The sequence below is a fragment of the Leptonotus elevatus genome, chromosome 4 (genome assembly GCF_054856555.1).
Source record: "Leptonotus elevatus isolate MCC_2025b chromosome 4, RoL_Lele_1.0, whole genome shotgun sequence".
Lineage (NCBI taxonomy): Eukaryota > Metazoa > Chordata > Actinopteri > Syngnathiformes > Syngnathidae > Leptonotus > Leptonotus elevatus.
Window position 1 is genome coordinate 27,090,807 of NC_141242.1, and position 21,538 is coordinate 27,112,344.

Here is a 21,538-nt window from a genome sequence, read left to right on the forward strand (position 1 = left end):
TTTCACTCGCCGGCTCATCCTATCCCGACCGACTCTTGCCTAACATGTAGTTCTGTCACTGATCTGTATTGATAATGTTTGCTATCTATATTCAAAAGGGATTTACGGACTGTTTATTGTGGTAAAATGTAGGGAAAATAATTAAAATAAATCAATAAATACTGCATCGGCCCCAAAAGAGGCCGGCCCACTGGGTACCTGCCCTGCAGGCCAATGCCAGATGGTCAATCCAGCCCTTCGTCTCGGACAGGGGTGCCCAGGTCCAGTTGTCAAAAGCCCCTATCCAGCCTGTTTTGCATGATTCTCTCCACGAACACACCTGATTCAGGATCAGGATCAGGCTTCTGCAAAGGTTGCTGATGAGCTGATCCTTGAATTCAGCTGCGTTGGATGAGGGAGACATGGAAAACAGGCTAGATAGGGGCTCTCGAGGACCGGACTCGGGTACCTTTGGTCTAGGACAAGGGAGTTCAAAGTATGACCCCTGTAAATGTCCATAAATGGGCTAAAACTGGACATTCAAATACTCATAGCTCACTTCCTGTACATTTTAGGGTAAGTCTTTCTTTTTCGTGTCGGGATGCTATGCGTGTCACCCAACTTTTGTAGCCGTAGTTCAAATATAGCGGGACGGGCTCCGTTAAAATACATGTTGGGGGCGCTACAGACCCCTTTTTTTGTGTGTGTACTTTTGACTTCACTTTTTTCATTAACATTGACTATCTGATCTGTTGTAATGTGTATAAGTTTAACTCTCATGCCAATGTCGCAACAGTTTCCGGGAAACTGTTTTTTTCCCTTCAAAAGTCCCGCCTCTGTGGCCGAGTCTAGAGTCTAGACTCTAGCAGCTAGACCCATGCTAGAGGGTAGACCCTCTGTCATTAACTGACAACTTCTGTTTTGCTGAAAACAATGTTATAGGTGCATGTTTTACGCTAGAATCCCTGTATGAAGTCATGAGAGCATTCTCTTCTAAATTGGTATCGCATTGCACAATGTGCAATGCACATTGTCAACATGTTCTTTTGATAGATTTGAACATTAACGTAATGGCGGAACATTTCTCTTTACTGTGTTTCCAATAAAGGAAGGGAACCATATAAAACGCAGACACCACCGGACATGCAACCCTCGTGACCGGAAGTTGCTCAAATACGGAAATACTTTGTTTTGATTTAGCAGGCGGCTACCTGTATAAGTGTTATGCTGCCCAATTACGTAACTTCGTCAATATAGACATATTTTGAAGAACCTGAGGTGGACATTCCCATTGTTGTGCTTCGGTCGTTATATTATCGTCGTTAGTTAAGGTAAGTTTATTTTAGTTTAGAAGCATTACTAGATTCAAATATTTATAGCTGGGAGAAGCACACCGCTTATCGTTCTACATAACTCAACTGACTGAATAGAGACGAATAACATGACCTTGCGCCAGTCAGCATTTTCTTCTGCACTGGATATAAAAACTCTACACACCCTTGTTCAGTTTCCAGGTTTTACTGATAAATATTTTCGAATATATATAAGCGACTGAGATAATGGGGGTTGCACAAGTGTTCACGCTCTCTCATAACCGAGGATGTGGCTGTGTTAAAAATCAACTAATCACATTCAAACTAATGTTAAATGAGAGTCACCACACAACTTGCTACCATTTGCAGTGGCTCTTGTATAGCCTCAAATAAAGTTACACTAATCTGTTCTAGTAGGCTTTTACTAACACCTTTTTGCTTTCTAGCAGCGACCTGAAGGTTTTGTGTTGACACAGAGTGCTATTTGGAAGTGTTCTGTGTCTGGAGCTTCATCATGGTGGAGCCCAGTGCCTCCGGCGTGTTCTGCAGCCGGATGCTGAGCATGGTCAACTCTGAGGACGTCAACGCCATCATCCAGGCTCAGCGACACATGTAAGTCAGAATCAGAATCATCTTTTGTTTCTAGTTTTAGTCTGTTTTCATACAACTCTTGTGTATTTTCATTTACTCTGGACGGTATTGATTACCAACCGACAATTCCAAACATTTGGGCATTTCTGATATTTCCACAATGTAACGCAATGCAGAATGTTTCCTTTGCAGTCAATGACATTTCATGACATTTTGAAATCAAAATAATCCTCACGAATCAAATTACAACGACCCAAAGTCCAATGATTTTCAATGAGCGGAGAGCTTCCTTTCAGTTGACCGCCATTTTGACTTGTGACGTAAGCTCGGAATTGTCAATACACTTAAGTGCAGTTATACATTGACTTACGAGTTAATTTCATACTTACCCATATGAAATCAAACGTCCACATTGAAACTCGATTGACACCTCTTGATTAGTCACTGATACTAAAGTAGGCCTACCTACTAGTACTTTTGTTACATATGGTTTCAATTAACACATTGACAACTTACTGTGACAAGACCTTTCTTTCTTTTGGACTGTTCTGGTCTCAACAGCGGTTACGTTACTCAGTTACTTAGACATAGACATAGTTACATACAAACATAGAGTTCAATAAATCCAGTTTCAAATGGAAATTGTTTTTTGACGTTACCGAACCACAGTGTGAAACTAACACAATATTACAAAATATAAATACACTGGGGAAAAAATGGTGTCAAGTCATTCTTTATTGCAGACACATGTCCATGCAAAATAAAAATAAAACATTCACAGATAAAAGGACAATAAAGATGAAAAATACACTAAACTATACACGTTAAAATTTTACACGAATTTATACCAATGCAATCTAACCTTAGAGGTAAATCTATAACAGCTTTTCATTTGGGCTGACCAAGGCTATTATTATGTCTAGTCGACAAATAAACTGGCTTAACAGTGCATCAAATGTTGGCACTATGCCATCTAGGAACTCAAAGAAGAAGCGTCATTGCATCATTGTCGGCAGCTTTAAGCCTATGTAAACTTGACTTCTTGTAGTTGGTCCACAGCTAAGCAGTATAGAGTGGTGTAATATAAGTTCTGAACAATAAGCACTTAACATAATCAGAGCACATAGAAAACTTTCTAATCAGCAAATTAGCCTGTAAGTGTATTTTACGGCGCTGGCGAGAGATATCTTTGTCATCCATTCAATCCTCAAATATGGTATGACCGAGATATTTGGTTTCTACACATACATTAAGGGGGCTGTTTGAAAAATAAAATGTTGAAAAAAATAATTTCTTATCCCCAGCGCTTTTAAATATCATTACATGAGTCTTATTAGCATTATATTTAATATAATTTATGCCTTAGTGGGAGGTTGGCGAGGCTCATAATAGTGTCGGACAAACGATCCAATGGGCCAAAGCCGGGGTCATACATTTCCACCTTTTCGTTGCATTCAGCAGTTACACAAAAATTATTATATATTTTCTGTAATGTCTCAACTTTATGACATTTCACCTCCCGACCCAGCTTTTCACTTAAGTAGTTACACAGAGTGTTGTTGTATACACTGAGATCAAACCTGGTTGCAAATACACTGACCACCTTGGTTTTGACAGCAAGTATAACGCTTCCAGTCCCCGTCCCAGTTATTCTGGACTTCGTCCTCTCATACTTCGCTGAGATTTTAGGCATGGGCGGCTCAAGACGAGCAGAGCTCTCAGAAACTTGCTTCTTTTTCCGTCCTTCCTTCACAACCATGCTCCAAGCTTGGGGCTGTGTGCCTCCCGGAACTGAGTCTGCAGGTTCGGCTCGTTGGATACCATCGAATACGCCAGGCGCCACTGACACCTGCCCATTGACTCCACTGTTAATGTGGGAAGGCGTATCGGGCACAAGACCCGCAGATGTAAATGCTGCCGCGCTTGAGGACTTCTCCATAGCTGTCAGGCAGTTGTCAAGGGTAACAGAAACCAGCCGCAAAGTTTCACAAGCAGATACCCGAGTGCTCATGGTGGTTTTAAGGTAATTAATGTCTGCATTTATTTGCTGGATTCTGCCAAGGAGAGGGCTGGGCGATATGGCCCAAAAATAAAATCTCGATGTTTGCAGTCATTCAGGACGATTACAATTTTAATTGATTTTAATCTAATAAACCCAACAAACATTTATTTGAAAGGTTTCATTTACTCAAAAATAATTGCTGTGGAAAAATGTTCAGACAACAATAATGTATACTAATTCCAAATTAGTTTTAACATAAATTTAACATTCATAGTTCATTCATGTTAATTAAGTAGTTGGTAGCTATTGTAAACATGTCTTGTAAACCACCCATCCATCATTCTGACACGTGCAAAATTACAACTCAAAAAACATTTGGATGTAACAGAACATGAGAACAACAGCTTTTAGTAATCCAGAAGACAAAATTAGATTCCGCGATTTAGCAAATTTTCAACGATTTGGTTTTTAAAATGACGATGTATCGAATTACATAGATTTATTGCCCAGCCCTATGACACGTCCATGTAATTAAATGACATAGGAGGTAATTCATCCAGGAAATGCAATACAAATCATGGTATATTCTCTCCGCACTCATTGAGGACTTGCAGGCATAATTTAACATTGTAAAAGTCCTTCTTTTGTCCCGGTGCGTTACCCATTGTTTGTTGTGGGGAAGAAGCTCTGACAATACAAGACTTTTGCAGATTCAATTCTTTCAGAGCTGAAGCTGCTGGTCACAAGCGGAATTATGTCATTGTGGCTCAAGGTGCGCATTTTGATCACCATAAAGTTCAGCAATTCATCTTCAACAATGACTTTTCCATCTTGAGTTCGGTATATCTCCGGTTTAACTCTTGGAAAATTCATGAGGAAGCTCCGCCGCAGCGCGCCCTGCTGCTGTCGCCATTTTCATGCGTGGTCAAAGACAAGCTGTGTGTGTTGAATTAACAAAATTTTATTTCATCAAGTGGTTGCACACAATAAAATCATTTGGCTCCGTAGACATTTTTTAAAGTAGATGTATAGTTTACTTAATTTTTTTTATTTCGAGCCATATGATTTTTATTTTCTGCAATCACTTGACGAAATAAAATGGAGTACCATTTTTTTCCAGTGTATAAAAAAGTGTTCCCTATCAGGCTGGACCGCTTTGAGAAGACCAATGAAATGCTGATAAACTTCAATGGGTTGTCCAACGTGCGACTGCAGCAGATGAATGAGCGCTTCTTGCTCCACACGCGCACTCTCGTCGAGTTGAAGAAAGATTTGGACAGCGTCTTCCGACGGATCAGGTTAGGTTATTTCAAAGGGGAAGTTAAAAGTCTGGCCCTGGGGCCATTTGGCTTCTTTCATTCATTCTAATAATAAAATTAAACACAGAACATGCATAAAAGATTACAAATACAATCTTTTTCTAAATGTTTTACTTGTCTCTTTAACATATTTTCCTCTTCCTTTCATTTTTCTGTATATGGCCTGTTCCACTCTTCAGGACACTTAAAGGGAAGATTGGCAAGCAGTACCCAGATGCCTTCAGTAGTAAGTTCACATGTGTGTATCCATGTAATAATGAATTACAGGTTTTTCTTGGTTTATAACTGATTTCCGTTACTATGACAGCAGCGATGAAACCCAAATCACTGACCTCAAATTTGTTCCATAATCACCCTCGTAACCGTTAGCAGTTCCTCTATATCCTATTTTATTTTTCTGAAAAAGAAGTCTGAACTACTCTTATTTTTTTGGCCAGACATTCACGAGTCACCCATCCCGGAGGACGACGACGATGACGACTTGGACCCAACGCTGCCGAGTGGCATCACCACGGCCACCTCGGGCCAGAGCTCAGATTGCTGCGACTCTAGCCCTGACGTGGTTTCACCCGCCGCAAGCAGATGCTCCGAGGAGCTCTCCCAAGAGGTGCCCGACACGCCCGCCTCAGATGCCCATCGTACGGCTGGCCTGCAGGATGAGGGCCCAGACTCTGTGCCTGCTGAGTAGCTTCACATTGCGTGTGGATGGACAATATCACTGCAACTCAACTTCAATGTTCTCTTTTCTTTTCTTTTTTTCACACAGGCGGTACCTTGACTTACAAGTGCCCCAACATACTGTTTATTTTTTTGAGTTATTAGCTGCTCTGGATGAAGTGGAAGAAAATGTAGCTGTTAAAGAGCTGTAATGCCCTCACATGTAGGCAAGGAGAGCCACAAGCTGCAATGCACTTTCAAGCAGGTTAGTGACTGGATAGTGTCTCAAACACACAAATGACAAAAATGAGAACACTTGCAAGGAGCTGCTGTAGGCGACAACTCGCCAACAGGCGCTCACATGTAGGCTAAACTAACCTGACTCTATCTTAAAGGCATACTTCAATCATACAGTACAGTCATCCCCTGCATATTTGCTGTTTGGCATTTGCAAATTTTCATCCTTTATTGGGGAGGTGGGTTCATTTAATCAGACCATAGCTTTGTGGAATATAAATGTTTTGCAACCATCTTGTAGTATCCATATACAATTACAAATATTTTTGAGGGATTCTCTTTGCTTTTATATAGTACAGTGCTATTTGTCTTCATTAAAAACATATCTTTTTTTTGGAAGGTAATTAAACATGTCAATGTGGAAATCCATCCCATATACAGGCTTTCTCCCTGTGTTTTATTAGCCCGGCGGCCCACCGAGCTGATACCGATGCCAGTGTTTTATTACCGTATCGGGGCCCCTCCCGGTACTGGGTATCGGTATCGGCACAACACTACTGTCTGATTATCACCAAAACCATTGTTGGTGAGCTGAAACTATCTCAGCTGACGTTTTGCTAAATAAAACACACATTCACATCAACGGACAATTTTGAGTCTTCACTGCAAAATGAGAAAAGTCAAACTGAACACGGGAGGGCAGGAGCTGAGATTTGAATCCAGAACATCAGAAATGCGAGGCAGACATGCTAACCTGTAACAGACCATCCTTAGTGCGCTTTACTTAAAATTCAGAAAGTACCGTTCTCATGTTAAGCTTTCTGTTTCAAAACCATTGGTTATGTTATGAATAATCAAACGATGTCAGGTACTTCAATACGGTGTGTGTGTGCAATTGTGTCGTCATTAAACTTTAAACTTTGTTGTGCATTATCTACACATGAAGTGCCGCTTCAAATTACACTACTTACTGTTTAATTAGGTAAGCATAAAACGACTGCTTTGTGATATCCCGTACAGTAAAAAAAATAGGTGCTCCCTTTAGTGGTATGTGAAAGTGAAAATAACTTTTACCGCGCGCTGTTCGTAACCTCGAAACGCACAACTGTATCGTCGTACCAACTTGCAGTTTTTTTTAGGATCCACCCGAGGGCGCTACGTCAAAACGTGTGCGGGTTTCGTCTCCAAATAATGCGTCACACAAAACCTGATTCATCACTACCCTCTCTTTATTTTTTGCTCCCTTTACCGTTTATTATTATTATTATTATTTTTGTTTAAGGATTGAGCTTGAACTAAACGTTTATCCAGTCACTAACAGAGCGCATGCATGTGCTACGTAAGTGTCTACCTTGCTTTCTCGCTAACTCCAACCATCAAGCTAGCAGTTGTCATGTTGCTGAACGTCAGCACGTCAACTTGACAACGTCAACCAAACATCTCATCCAGCGACATTCATTCACGCCAGAAGATACACCAAGATGAGGAGACTGAGCAAAAAGAAAGCTTTAACGCTGGTCAGAGAGCTGGACGCCTTCCCCAAAGTCCCCGAGAGTTACGTGGAGTCGTCAGCCAGCGGGGGTACAGGTAAATACGGAGAGTAGACAGACAAACAAACCCACACATAACTTCTCATTTTATGGTAACATTATGTCGTCGTCGTCCCTTCTTCCAGTGTCTCTAATTGCGTTCAGTGCCATGGCTGTCCTCGCCTTCTTTGAGTTTTTTGTCTACAGGGATACATGGATGAAATACGAGTACGAGGTAGATAAAGATTTCAGCAGGTACCAACACCAGGAAGTCTAATATTTATTTAAATATTGTGTGAAATGTACTCATACTACTGCCCTTTCCTTTGCAGCAAACTGAGGATAAACATTGACATCACGGTAGCCATGAGATGCCAGTGTAAGTAGTATTCGCTAACAATCAATATAGTACAGTATACTATGAACATTTTGTTAAGCTTGTAGACCAGTTTTCCCCAACATTTATTGAGCCAATTAAGATAATACCCCCATAGTGTCTCAAAAAAGTGGACATACAAGTTAGTTATGTATTTTTTCCTTTATCTGATAATTTCATGTGGCATATTTGATTGGAAACCACTAGTAGTTATAGAAATGGGTGCACATAAGTGGTGAGCAGGTACACATTGAAAATATTGATTAGGAGATTCATATATGCCACTGCACATTTGCGCACCAAGGATTGGAAAAGTGGAGGTGAGAAGTGCTTCTTTAATTTCCTGCCACTCCGGTTCCAAACACTACTCACTCCACCCTCATAAAAAAACAAAAACAAGCTAACAATTCTGTGATAGAAAGCAAATTACCCAATGACAATAGAGTATTTCTCAGAGCTGGCCTTTGCACAACAGACATACTGTATAAGACATGCCACTTTGAGCTGCGTGACTATGATGCCATTTAACTAGTGGGGGCGAAGTGTCAGCACATTCAGTTTGTGATTGGCATGGAAACCAAAATAGAAAGGATAATTTTACACTCAACATGGTAAATGTTAACAAAGGTAGACAGTAATATTCAGAAGTATCACTTTTTGACTGCCCTGTTTCCTTTTCATTGTAAAGGTACCATTACTTTTTTCCAGGGGTGGCCATTTTACATATTTTTGCTGGTGCGAACCAACCTAATCGTTGGTCCGTCGGTCCGCCATCTTATTTTACCTACACTTCCGTCGTCACCCCTATTTTAGGATCAACCAAAAAAAGTTGGCATTCCGTCAGTATTGACAGACTGTCTTGTCACTGGCATCAGTAGGCCTTCACGTCAAAAAACATGAGCACTCCACTCTTAGTTGACTGTTGCCAAGTAAATTCACAATATAAACTATTCACATGCAACACGTCATATAAGTAGTTAGCGTACTAGCTGTTGTCAAAATAGCATAAACTGACGTGACATCACACACAAGCCTCAGCAACAATCCTTTATTGGACACAGGTGTACTCATTCTCACACATATATATTCAATGCAGTTCTCTTTGCTAAATCTGGCGACTTTACAAAGCATCTTGGCGTCTTTTTGTTGTTGTCAAAACGACTAGTGGCTTTTTCTGGTGTTCTTTAGGGTGTTCTTTTTTTACTCACTTTTTGCTCTCCCACGATGTTATTCATCTCTCATACAGCATGAATTACTATTACATGCAAATTGTCAATTATGCAAATTAGGCAATGACGTCCTTTAGCTACCTCTAGCGACTTTTATGACAGCCAATAGCTACTTGCCTTACTGGGTAGTTGGCAACACTGCGCTTGCTTCTTTCAGTCTTCAGCAAAACAGGCGTCCGTATGTGAGAGGTACGTTGCTACTTGACCAGTGAGTGATGAATCTACACTGATGGACGAAAACCCACTTCCGTTGTTGCCGAGAGTGCCTTTTTTTTTTTTTTTTGTTTCTTGTCATTCATCAGCAAAATGGGTGCCCGTCCGGAGCCCTTTGGACATACAAGAAATTTTTGTCCTTCTGTCTTCCTTTTACGCACATACTGAAGGATCATTTTCTATTCTTTGTTTCTCACTAGCAACTTATTCATGATTCAATGTAGTAAAAAAAAAAAAATCCTTTATTGTGAATCAATTTGAGTGTCACCGCAACTTTGAAAGTGGTAATTATTGCTGCTTTATTTTGTACAAGTATATTCAGACCAGAAACATTTTTCAGACTACGATTTCAACAGGTATGTTAGATTTGTTGGACATTCAGGCACAGTTAACATGAGCATTAAGGTCTTAAACATTCAGTCTCTTTCAGTCTTACCTCACTGAGCATCGTTTTTTTTCTTCCAGCTGACAATTCACACATTGAAACTACAGTGGTAGAGATGAAGCCTAAAATCATAATTTAAACAATTTCCCATTTTCTCAAATAACACAAAAAGCTTTGTTTACTTTTCCCCAGGAACAAATATGTGCCATCAGGTGTAAATAATGGTATGTCCTAATGTGTTGTATGTTTGTGTAAACTTTGCAAGAGTCAAGTTTGGAATCATTCTTATGTTTAAATGTGCAGACATAGGCGCAGATGTTTTGGATCTGGCCGAGACCATGGTTGCTTCTGATGGCCTAAAATACGAGCCGGTCAGTATCTTTGCTTGGATTTACCTGTGTGGTGGGATTGATATTTATTTATTTTTGGGTTTCAAGTGCTACAATTGGGATATGTGTCTTGAACGCATAAATATAAAATTATTTTGTCTGGTACGTAAACTGTTACTGTTACCCCCCTCATTTTAGGTCAACTTTGAGCTGTCGTCACAACAAAAAATATGGCACATGTAAGTTGAGCTGATGACATCATTCCTTTGATTTAGTGAGATTGATCCGTCGTTTGGTTGATTTTTCTTTTTTTGCATTCTATTTTCTTTTTTCCTTATTTTTGATATCCATCCATTAATGGCATTTTAATTAATTTCAATGTTGAAAATGTATTTTGTAAATGAGAGCTCGGTCACAGAATGAATATAACCTTTCAGTCAAAACAGCACAGTACTGTATTTCAACGTACATAAAAACAGGACTGAAGTGACTTTAAAAAAAAAGTTGTTTCCAGGACTCTTCTTCACATTCAGGAGCGTCTGCGAGTGGAGCACTCCCTGCAGGACTTGATCTTCAAGACTGCCATGAAAGGATCTCCACCTGCTCAGTCCAGAAGGTGCAGAATCCACCCACCAAAATATGTTCTGTTTACTCAGGGCAGTGTAGTATGAAATTTGTCAGAATACACCTGGGCTGAATATATAGAGATTATCCCACCCTATTAAAAAAAGAAGAAGATTATTTTCTACTTTTTTAACTATCTAGCAGCAGCAGCAATCCATCAGAAATGCTCGTCTCACGATTGTGTCACTTGTTGCCAGGCAGAGTTCATGAGGCTGAAGCCAAACTACTCCGTAGGCCGTTGGAAAAAAATATACCAGTCATCATGATTACTCTAAAACCACTAATGAGGCAGTGTCTTATCTGCACAATTTTTATTGCAATCTAGAAAAAGTAGGCGTTATAAACAACTGATAGATACAAATGTTTGCCATAAAGTACAATATTATTAAATTAAAATAGTTTGGGGCATGTGTTGAGCGGGAGGAGAGCGAGACAATGACAGTGCTGTACAGCTATTTGTGAAGAGAGCATGGCATGACTGTGACTCACTTCAAAACACTAGAAAAAATTAAACTTAACATTGGAAAGAAAGGAAAGTAGGGCAGTCAAAGTATATTTTGTGTGTGCATTGTTGTACAGTGTGGACAGCAGCACATCTCTGACTGCCTGCCGGATTCATGGACATCTGTATGTTAACAAGGTGGCTGGAAACTTCCACATCACTGTTGGCAAGTATGTACAAGCACACATACGCACACACTTGCCCCTCCCCAAAGAACATAAAATGTATTTCTCTGTAGTAAAGTTAAAATACATGTACTGTACTGTACCAAATACATGTACTGTAAAACCGTCAAATGTTCTGCCTGTAATTCATACTGTTATTCTTGTATTATGAGTCGGGGTGTCAAAATTAGTGCGGTAATTTGGAGTTAATTCAAAGTTCTTTTAATGCCACAAATTTTTTTTAACGCGCAATTAATGAGCGCCCCTTACTTGGAAAGCCTATACTGGGGGACACGTCCACGTCAAAATTTAGCAGTTATAAATGTAATTATAAAGCGTATATTTGTGGAGACTGGGGTCAAGTTGTATATTTTCCAATTTAAAAAATTTGCAGAATTTCACAAGTTACTTCATTTTAAAGATTAGATAGCTCTTAACATGAAAAGGAAAATCCACTGAGCTGTCATTGTCTTCCAAGTGCAATTATGTCATCCAGTGGCAGAAAAATGACAATGCAAATCAGTATTACTTGTGGTTTTCAGTTTTTTTACAGTACAGTACTTTTTTATTTTAACAAAATTTTTACAAATTATGATATTACTTGGTATCAATGACTAAAAGATGCAGTCATATTTCTATTAGTTTAATATTTTTTTCCCCACTTTTATGTTCACACGAACTTGAAAACTTAAGAAAAAATATTTTATTCTACATCTTATTGTAAATTTAGAACAGTATTGCGATTAATCATGAGTTAACTAATGCAGTCATTAATTAATTAAAAAAATTAATTAAAAAAAATCAGCCGATTAATCCATTAATTTATTCTGCCAAATATTAGAATCAACAAATCGGCCTAAAGAAGAAAAAAAAACATCCATATTGGTTGGTGTGTTATTTTAATGACGAGTAAACTGAGTTATGAGCTTGGTCACCGAATTAGTTCAACTCTAAGTCAAGGTCCCGCTGTACAGTATGCGTATGAAGTGTTGATTTTGTGCGCAGGTCCATCCCTCATCCACGAGGCCACGCCCACCTGGCGGCTCTTGTCAGCCATGACAGTGAGTTGATGTTTCTCCTTCACTTTGTGCTCCAATCGCCTCTGATGCCGTCGTCGTTTCTTTGTGCGTGTGGCAGGTTTTAACTTTTCTCACCGCATCGACCATCTGTCTTTCGGAGAGGACATCCCGGGCGTCATCAGCACCCTGGACGGCACTGAGAAAGTCACCACAGAATGTAAATACGTTTCCTCACACGACTGCTTTGATTGCCTGGAACTTAATGTGTGTTTGTGTGTACTGTTGTTGTCAGCCAATCACATGTTCCAGTACTTCATCACCATCGTCCCCACCAAACTCAACACATACAAAGTTGCGGCCGACACCCATCAGTACTCTGTGACCGAGAGGGTACGACTTTGATCTTGGAAGGTACCATAACCAGAACGAAGCAACGTCTTGTGATCGGCATGCATGTGTGTGCGTCTCGTGTAGGAACGCACCATCAACCACGCGGCGGGCAGCCACGGCATCTCGGGGATTTTCATGAAGTATGACATCAGCTCTCTGATGGTCAAAGTGAGCGAGCAGCACATGCCGCTCTGGAAGTTTCTGGTCCGTCTGTGCGGCATTGTCGGCGGCATCTTCTCCACCACCGGTACGTCGATCGCTCACGCTCCTTTCAATGCTTTTTGGTCAAAACACTTCAGTGTAGATGGTATGACCTTTTTTGTCATGCCCAATACATGGGCGAATGTTTCGCAATATTTGGAAGGGAGCTGCCAGTGTGTCTCAGGTTACATTTAAAATATTTTATATCTATTTCAAAATATTTATTAAATCGTTTTTTTTGTCAATATTTTAAATATTTAATAATGTTGAACTATTAATTTTTTTTCTAAATGTAATATTTAAAATAAAATATTGTAAGGTTTGACATGCTGTACTTTTGAACTCATTTTGCTCCCCAAAACGTCTAAAAACGTTAAATGTTTAAATATTGCCATGATCCCAAGAACGTATTTATAAGTTTTTTGGTTTTCTTATGCTCGGCACATACCAAAGGCTTTGATGCAGCCTCTGACCTAGAATAGGTCGCGCTTAAAGTATAACTCAACACTTAATCAACTTTTTGTGCTGATAAACTGGTGTCTACTAATGCTGTCTACATGTCCTGGTCATTATTTTTACATTTTAATACGTTTGTTTAAAGCTATAATTTGGGGCAAAAACAGTGTGTTTGGTGCCGTTTTACGGTTAAACACCGGGATAAACACAATTTGGCAGTTTGGCCTCTCATTACATGAGAAGATACGTACTACGTCACTTGTTCCGCATGACGTTGTTCTGCCACCCACCGGCTCATTTTCATACAAGCCTCCTTAAACGGCTTCTTAGTGAGTTGCTGCTGTCAATCACAGCCAGACCACACCTAACCCTCTCCCCATTCGCAACCCAACGGTCCTCCAGGCAACACAACCTTTGAGCGCCGATTTCAAATCTTAGTGAGGGGTGGAGCAAAAGTCTGACTTCCTGTTGAGTTATACTTTAAAGCAATGGTAGTTAATTACAAAAAACGTCCAGCAGGTAGCAACAGAGTATAAGAGATCAGCCAGGGCCATGTTGCAACAAGCTCTTTCTGCCATTGTTTTCACCAGGAATGTAAATAATGCTGACATTTTTTGCTATATTCTATATGCCAATTGCTGCAAAACGGAAACAGAAATAAACTTTTGTTTTCCTGATGAAAGAAGAGACTCTAATCTTTCTTTTGGTAGGTTACATGTTTTTATAGAAATAAAACACAATAGTCTGTGGGCCTTGCAAAATCCAGTAAAACAGCCGGGAGCGAAGGGGGTTGCTTCAGTGAATGGCTGGGAGTCAATGAGTTAAAAATAATCACTTGTTATTGTTAAAAATAAGTAAAAAAATTATTTACCTTTTGGGTAATGAAATTATTACAAAAATAGCTTTAAAACATAAATTTTTAATGAATGAATGAAGCCTATGAAATTAAAATGATTTTATTGATTTCCTTGCGTGTGCTGCAGGCATGCTACACAGCGTGATGGGCTTCTTTGTGGATGTGGTCTGCTGCCGCTTCCAAATGGGAATCTACAAACCTCTCAAGGTGCTCGTCTATCTCTCAATACAAAGCTACTTTTTGTTTTTTTCTCATTTTATCTCCATTAAAAAAAAAAAACATTATTCCAGGAGGAGAATCCTATGAAAATGCAACAGGCAACGGGACAAGCAGCGCCCCCCACTGACACAAATTTGACTCAGCCAATCAGCTGACATATCTCATGTCAACTTGTTCATGGAAAGCCATTTGAACATTTATAGTTTTAATTCACCCCACTAGTAGGATATCAGTAACTGCTCAAATGGCTGAAAACCTGCTTGAGCATTTATTTGATATCCCACAACTAGTACGTTGTAGTGAAGTGAGTGAGAGGACAAAGTACGTACCATAGACCAAAAGCTAAAGAGGACGTTGAATAAATGCTCCAACAGCTTTCCACAAATGTCCATTAAAAAATAATTACTTTTATGTACCAACTAGTACAATATGATTTGAATTGTAATGAGAAAAACACACACAAAAGGTGCCTATGTGTAAATGTTTATTAAATAAAATCTCTCCACTCGAGTCGTCGTTGTCTGTTCTGTATACGATCACGTCAAAGTGTCTCTTAGACCATATCGAGTTTGACAGTATTTAGAATATCTTTCAGTACACAAGTTTTTTTTTTCTTAGCAAAATGTAATATGTCCGTACTGTCGCATTTCATAAAAATAGTTGTTCATGTCTTTGAAACTACAGTATCAATGATACAATAAACCATATTTGTAGGAATACAGCTGTACAAGGTGATAAGTACTCGGTTAACACTACACAAGTATACTTGATGGGATCATGAACGTGCCATTGTTCTTCACACACAGGTGGCTTTTTTTCTTCATTTGCTGTATACAAAATAACTTGAGATAGACAGGGTGGACGTATATGGGTGGAGATGGAGGACATATTCGGACCTTTTACTTCATAGTACACAACTTTGCTTCAAATGAGACGAGTAATAATCAGGCTGGATCTTGAAAGGCTTTTGGACCATCAGCGTGTAGTCAGTGTGTGACGTTCATGTACATGTTGCACCATTTCAACTGAAACCGTATCATCGCTGTTGGACGGGAGCCCATGCCACAAATTGATACTATTGGTCAGTCCCCATGTGGGTCTTTTTTTGTTTTGTTTTCTTGCCTTGAGATATGAGCTCTTTGAATATTTTTTCTGCTTTAACTTGAGAGCAAATATTTGAGATATGAGCACTGTATGGTGGCAGCCAATCTCAATTCCCAAGCAGCGCACTGTTAATAATTCCTCACAAAATGTCTCTGTGTTGACCGTCAATCTTGTGCATTAAACATACACACGGAGTTTAAAATGACTTCTGCTAGCTTAATGCTAACACACAATGCAAAATGCCACAGAAAGGCTAGCAAATAGCATCTATGCGGCAAATATTTGAACGCATGACTGCATGATGATGCCCCCTGGTGGCCACGTGGTGCACAAGAGCCATAATGAAATGAATCATCATGCACTAACAGTTTAATTCTTACTATTACACTATTACTACCAGTGGTTACTAGTACTATTTTCATTATTAAAAACACATTACACAAATATTGTTTTATGGGAAGGCTGGAACAGACAAATGACATTTCCATTCATTTCAGTAGGTGAGTGGAGTTATTAATGGAAGGCTCTCCATTACCAGTGTAGAGACTATTCTTCCTGGGATCCACTTTCACTCACAATTAATATAAAACCTTAACAATGACAATTGATTATTATGAACTCGTATCTCAAGGCACCACTGTATTAATTAATCTCAAGTGTTAAGAATACCTTGCTCTCTTTGTGTTTATGTTTAATAACTAAAAAATAATATATGCCACCTTTGTTTTTTAGTTCCTAAAAAATAGTTTTGAAGATTCCGCCCGACCGCAATGATAGAGAACATAGACAGGCCCTAATACTACTTGACAAGGTAAACAAATTTTGGGTTAACGGATTAAATGAATGCTATGGTTTTATAAATGACACAAAAGCCTCAATTGTAACCGTAATTGGAACCCTAGTTGATTCCTCCTTAGATTAGGCCATTGCTAATGCTACTTTTTCTATTGTTTTACCCTTTGTCAGACATTTGAATACTACGACAGCAAGAAAGCTAATCCTGGCTCAGAATTCAGTCGCATTTATCACCATGACAGCTCCACATGTGAAAAGATGCCTCTTTGAGGGAAGGGACAAGATTGCAAAGTGGGCTTCTCGGCTCTTAGCTGCGACAAAATGTTTCTGCAAACTAAACCGTGATGAAAAACAAAGGTGATGATAAATTCAATGGCACTTCCAAGATCCAACAGAATCTGATTGGTTGGCATTTGAAAGGCAAACCTTTGACAGAATAAAAGTTGGCATCCCTCTTGTGGCATGAGAAAGAATTACTGTCTTAAGAGCCGGTCAGTTGTATATTTAGTATATTTGCATTGAATCTTGGAGAAAGTGCAATACATTCTAACAGAATCATTACTTAAGTGCATTTTTTAAAATTCCAGTTGAATTTGAATTCATCTACTGTTTTAAAATCTATTATTTTATCCCCCAAAGCCAAACAGACGTTGATGGTCAATCCTTTGATTTGCTGACGTGTTCCACCTTAGAGGTTCCTCTGTCAGAGGGTTGTGTATTATACAGGGGATGCAAAAGTATTTGTTTTTTAAATTTGTATATTTCTTTTCAGATATCATGACAGTATTATGAATCTGAATGATTTTTAGTTAGAGAAGTTCTTCTCATCCATTGTGCCAAGTCATCATAGTATAGTATATCATATCATTGGCAGTATAGTAAATCATTTGTCCTTTTCTACACGTGTACATCGCAGAATACTGTATGTACATTTTGAAGGAGATGAATCAGCACTTCTTTTTTTTGTATTTCGACTTAACTACTGACTGAGTGTGAGTACTTCTGCTGCATGTGGAAACGTATCTGTTATTATAATTGTGACTTATGATTTTAAAACAGTTGCTCTACTTTTGCACCCCCAGTTTGATGCTTTTGCTTAGCAACAATGCTACAGGCTCGTGTTCCAACACAGTCATGAGCAGCAGGCTGATATGTGCGTGCATGTCGCTGCCGCCGTTCTGTGTCAATTTGTCTGCGAGGCTTTTGAGTAAGGCACTCCCCGCCCCCTCCACCTCGCTGTCGTCGTCGTCGTCTTCCTCACGGTGGCGCCTCCCTCCCACAGTGATGTGGTACATGTAGTACAGTTCAAAGGCTTTTGCAAATGGACTGGACGATGCTGTTTTTCCTTTTGGAGCATTGAATGAAAATGTAGGAAAAGTCGCTTGAGCATTCATTTCATATCTTTGATATCTTAAGATCAGTGTACTAACTAGCACACCCTTTGTCCTCACTTGAAAAACAATCCTCAACACTAGCAGCACAAGGGTTTGCTTCACTAGTAGAATATTTTCCCCCTGACTACTTTGACCTAAAAAAAAAAGACTTTAAGCCTCATCAATGCCTATGTCCTATGATATGGACTACAATGCTCAAACAATATGCTACTAGTATACAATTACACACTACTAGTGCTTGACTACGCTGTACTTTCTGTATACTAGTAGGAAGTCTTTGGCACACCAGTCAGACAACTCGTTAACTGTGTGCTACTAGTGACATTATACAATTTTACCAGTTAACATCTAGTGATTCACTAGTAGCACCAGTAGTGCAGATGTCAACTGTGCATATTTGTCTCACTGTTTTACTAGTATGCAGAAATGTCATACACACACAAAAAAAAGTGTTACTAGCCAGACACTGTCATCCTACTGCATTGAAATGTCTTACTAATGAGGACTAAGATGGAACTAGTACAGAGACCATAAGATGGAAATTAGGATATAAAGCAAAAGGATAAGGAATATAATTCTTGATAAGGAGGCTACTAGTGCATGACACATACCAACTACTTTTCCCTAGTAATGTTACTAGTGAAGGAGAGTAGTCGAGAAGTAAGATTTAATTGGGTGCTAATAGGCCAAAATTGACTAAACTAGTGGATAAAAAAAACATTACTAGTAAGACACAATTGCTCAACCTGTCCTGTCCTGACTTACTTTACTAGTGAGGACAAAGCATACTAGTGCAAAGATCTGGAGCTCGATATCAAGGATGTGGTCTAAATGCTTAATGGATTTTGCATGAGTACGACACTGCACAATGGTTAATGTATGCATGTGTACATAAGTCAGTGTAGTAGTGTGACTTCTTCTTACCAAGCCTGCTGTCACTAATATAAAAAAAAATAAAAATAAATGGAGAACAAAGTTCACGATTTGGGAGTCCCATGCACGGGTCGCCATTTTGCTGACCTGTCTTTGATATGTAGTCATAATCAAGGCCCGGGATAGGACCATCGGATCCAAAATATTTCCGTCCTGTTGTCCTCCCCCCTACCCCCCTACCCCCCGTTTTTTCCCCTTCTGTTTCTTTACAACAAATGTACACATTGTGACATCTTTACATTTACAGTATATGATATATTTGTTAGGCATGTGAGGAGCAACACTGGACGGACTTCTAGAAGAGTGATTCCCAACCACCGCAAATTATGACATTTGACTTAAATGCTCTGAAAAGTAAAGTGTTTCCCTTGCATATTCCCAAATTCACCAATTAGTGTTTTTTAAAAAAAACTAAGATCCGTCACTTTTTAAAAAGAAAAAAAGATTTTGTGTGTGGGGGGACTTTTATAACATTGGTGTTATGGCGCCATCTTGTAGCATCTTGGTGCCAAAAAAAACCAAAGTGAGATAAGCAGCTGCTATTGAACATTATTGAAAAGTGGTGTTTTGGCGCCATCTTTTGGCGTCTTAAGCAAATATAATAATTTTGGGGTGGTGGTGGAAGCGGACTTTTACTATTTTCGACAGGGTAACATTACAGACATGGATAGAAGAACAAGGATAGCTTACTTTTTTGTGTGTGGCAAATATCATGTAAAGTGACAGGCAGGACAATTAAATGCCAGAAGATACAAAATCAACCAATATGTGTACTTTTTGTGATATATTTTGTTTGGTAGTGTGCTGTGATATTTGGCGATTGACTATTTACCACAGTTTGTGAAAATTCACCATTTACAGACGGAACAAAAAAATAATATTCTGATCAAAAACATGTTTTAAACACATTGTAAATGTATTTGAACACACAGAAAACAGCAAGCAATAAAAGTATTTAAAAGTTTTTTGATATTGTAGTGTCTGTGTGAGATACTGATTTTAAGAGGTGGAGTTTGGTAAGGTAGTGTGTTGTCTGCGTGTGAGTGTCTGGGTGCGAGCTGTGGCCAACAACAGCTTTTCCATGAGTGTTCTCATTGAGTTTGTGTTTTACTGTTCCCTTCCCTTGCTATTTTAACAAATGGCTGAGAAGTGCATGTGTGACTGGGGCTCTCCTTTCCCACATGCGAGTGTATTGTAAGGGTAAACCCATAAAAAAACAAACACTTCAAAAAGTAAAATATCGGAAGCATTATTATTATTATTATTATTATATGTGGGTCCCAATTAGTGAATGGTGATTTAGCAGGGGAACACACAGAGTTAGCCTGGGTTGCTAGTGGAATTTACGGAGAGTCACCTATAAGCCATTTATTTTTAAGGCTTAAATATGACTTTAAAATGATATTGAAGTATTTTGGATCCTGTGTTGTATATTTACAGTTTTAACGAATAGGCCATTTTTTTAGGGGGAGTCAATCACTATTTGTGGCAGGGCTCTGTCCTTGTCCAACACAAATTGTCAATAAAGGTTGGGAAACACTGCTCTAGAAGTTTCTCTGTCTTCAATGAGAAAAAAATTGGAGTCTTTTGGCATACATCATCGGGCTCCTCACTCTATGTTACAACATCCGTGAGAGTTGGTCAGCTTTTTAAGGTGGCGGGTGTAAGAATCCTCTGGTAAAGCAAATTCTGATTCAGACTTGATGAGCGGATGAAGGAGGACAAACTGATAAAAAGCCGATCCTTTCTACCTGCTGACAGTGGAGGTCCAGGACCTCAGGGTGCCGGGCAGTTTAGGGATGTTCCAGGGCCCCGGGGAGGTGGTGGTGGCTCTCCTGGCGGGGGGCTCCTCGGTGCTCTTAGCCTGGATCCTGGAACGCTCCTCCTCTCTGGGGTAAGCCCCCGTGGACAGCAGCCTCTCCTGGAGGCTGGCGTGGGCGTCTCCGCCGGCCAGAGAGGCTCCGTTCGGAGCGACGCTCACGTAAGGATCCCATGGCCAGAGAGCCCCCGCCCCCTTTCTGCCACAGCAGGGGGAGCAAGCGTCCATCTTCCTCCCCGGGACGGCTTTGGCAGGCAAAACCTGAGGCTGCCCGGTGGCCGGCCCGCACTCAGCCTCTCCTCCCTGCCCCCTGATCATGCACTTCTGCTGGGTGGACCCGCCACCTGCGGCCCCTCGAGTTGAGGAGCCGTGGTCCGTCACCTGTGGAGCTTTGTCCGCCGCCATGCACACTACGGCCTCTAGAGGGAGCTGATGAGGGGAATCCAGGGATGCGGTCGGATGGGATGGAGGCAATGGACTCTGGTGGGCTTCGAGGGTCACTTCCGGCAGGGTAGAGTGGATTGTAGAAAGGGAATCCCAGGGGCCGACACAGTCTGTTCAAGACCACAGAGAACGCATTAAGGGACAACCACACAGATGGATACGTGACATTGTACACTGCCAATTTTTTAAGTGATCATATTTTTATGAGGTTTTCAACAATATACAGGGAGGCCTCGAGTTACGGACGAGTTCCGTTCCTATGCTAGCGATGTAACCCAAATTTCGACATAAGTCGGACTTCACCGTTGAAGTCAATATTTACATCAAAACCCTTTTAACAGTAATTAAAAAATTATAATTTGCACCACCCGGAAGATGCCGGAACCAATATTTCGTGTTTCCGCACGGACATTCATTGCTGACGGACGGCAGAGCGGAGCTAATGGAAACTTAAAAAGG

At 40.0% G+C, this 21,538-nt stretch overlaps 3 protein-coding genes across 14 annotated transcripts in view; 2 read left to right on the forward strand and 1 right to left on the reverse strand.

Annotated features, from left to right (window-relative positions):
* The first annotated feature begins 1,137 nt into the window (after positions 1–1,137).
* Positions 1,138–6,741, forward strand: kxd1 (KxDL motif containing 1). 5 transcript variants are annotated; one of them, XM_086072692.1, is made up of 6 exons: positions 1,138–1,310; positions 1,739–1,904; positions 5,031–5,183; positions 5,384–5,442; positions 5,642–5,811; positions 5,971–6,741. In XM_086072692.1, the coding sequence occupies exons 2-6, from the start codon at positions 1,807–1,809 to the stop codon at positions 5,980–5,982; spliced, it is 492 nt and encodes a 163-aa protein (XP_085928818.1). In that variant the 5' UTR covers positions 1,138–1,310; positions 1,739–1,806; the 3' UTR covers positions 5,983–6,741. The 5 variants fall into 5 exon arrangements, with proteins under 5 accessions (XP_085928818.1, XP_085928814.1, XP_085928816.1 ...); XM_086072688.1 differs by having other exon boundaries at positions 1,742–1,904; positions 5,642–6,741; XM_086072690.1 differs by having other exon boundaries at positions 1,769–1,904; positions 5,642–6,741.
* Positions 5,978–15,100, forward strand: ergic2 (ERGIC and golgi 2). Of its 2 annotated transcripts, XM_086072685.1 has the most exons (14): positions 5,978–6,126; positions 7,567–7,685; positions 7,774–7,882; positions 7,960–8,006; positions 10,134–10,201; positions 10,358–10,398; positions 10,674–10,775; positions 11,363–11,455; positions 12,455–12,510; positions 12,587–12,685; positions 12,761–12,858; positions 12,943–13,105; positions 14,499–14,578; positions 14,662–15,100. In XM_086072685.1, exons 2-14 carry the CDS (start codon positions 7,580–7,582, stop codon positions 14,743–14,745), a joined length of 1,146 nt encoding a protein of 381 aa, XP_085928811.1. In that variant the 5' UTR covers positions 5,978–6,126; positions 7,567–7,579; the 3' UTR covers positions 14,746–15,100. The 2 variants fall into 2 exon arrangements, with proteins under 2 accessions (XP_085928811.1, XP_085928812.1); XM_086072686.1 differs by lacking the exons at positions 5,978–6,126; positions 7,567–7,685 and adding an exon at positions 10,023–10,054 and having other exon boundaries at positions 7,777–7,882.
* Positions 15,058–21,538, reverse strand: part of LOC147176438 (membrane-associated guanylate kinase, WW and PDZ domain-containing protein 2-like) — a 324,669-nt gene continuing 318,188 nt past the window's right edge. For 5 of the 7 annotated variants that reach the window (XM_086072679.1, XM_086072680.1, XM_086072678.1 and 2 more), the window contains one exon: positions 15,058–21,189. In XM_086072679.1, coding sequence (XP_085928805.1) covers positions 20,564–21,189 — 626 coding nt within the window. In that variant the 3' untranslated portion in view covers positions 15,058–20,563. The remainder of the gene's footprint in view (positions 21,190–21,538) is intronic. The other 2 variants (XM_086072684.1, XM_086072681.1) reach the window with 1 other exon arrangement.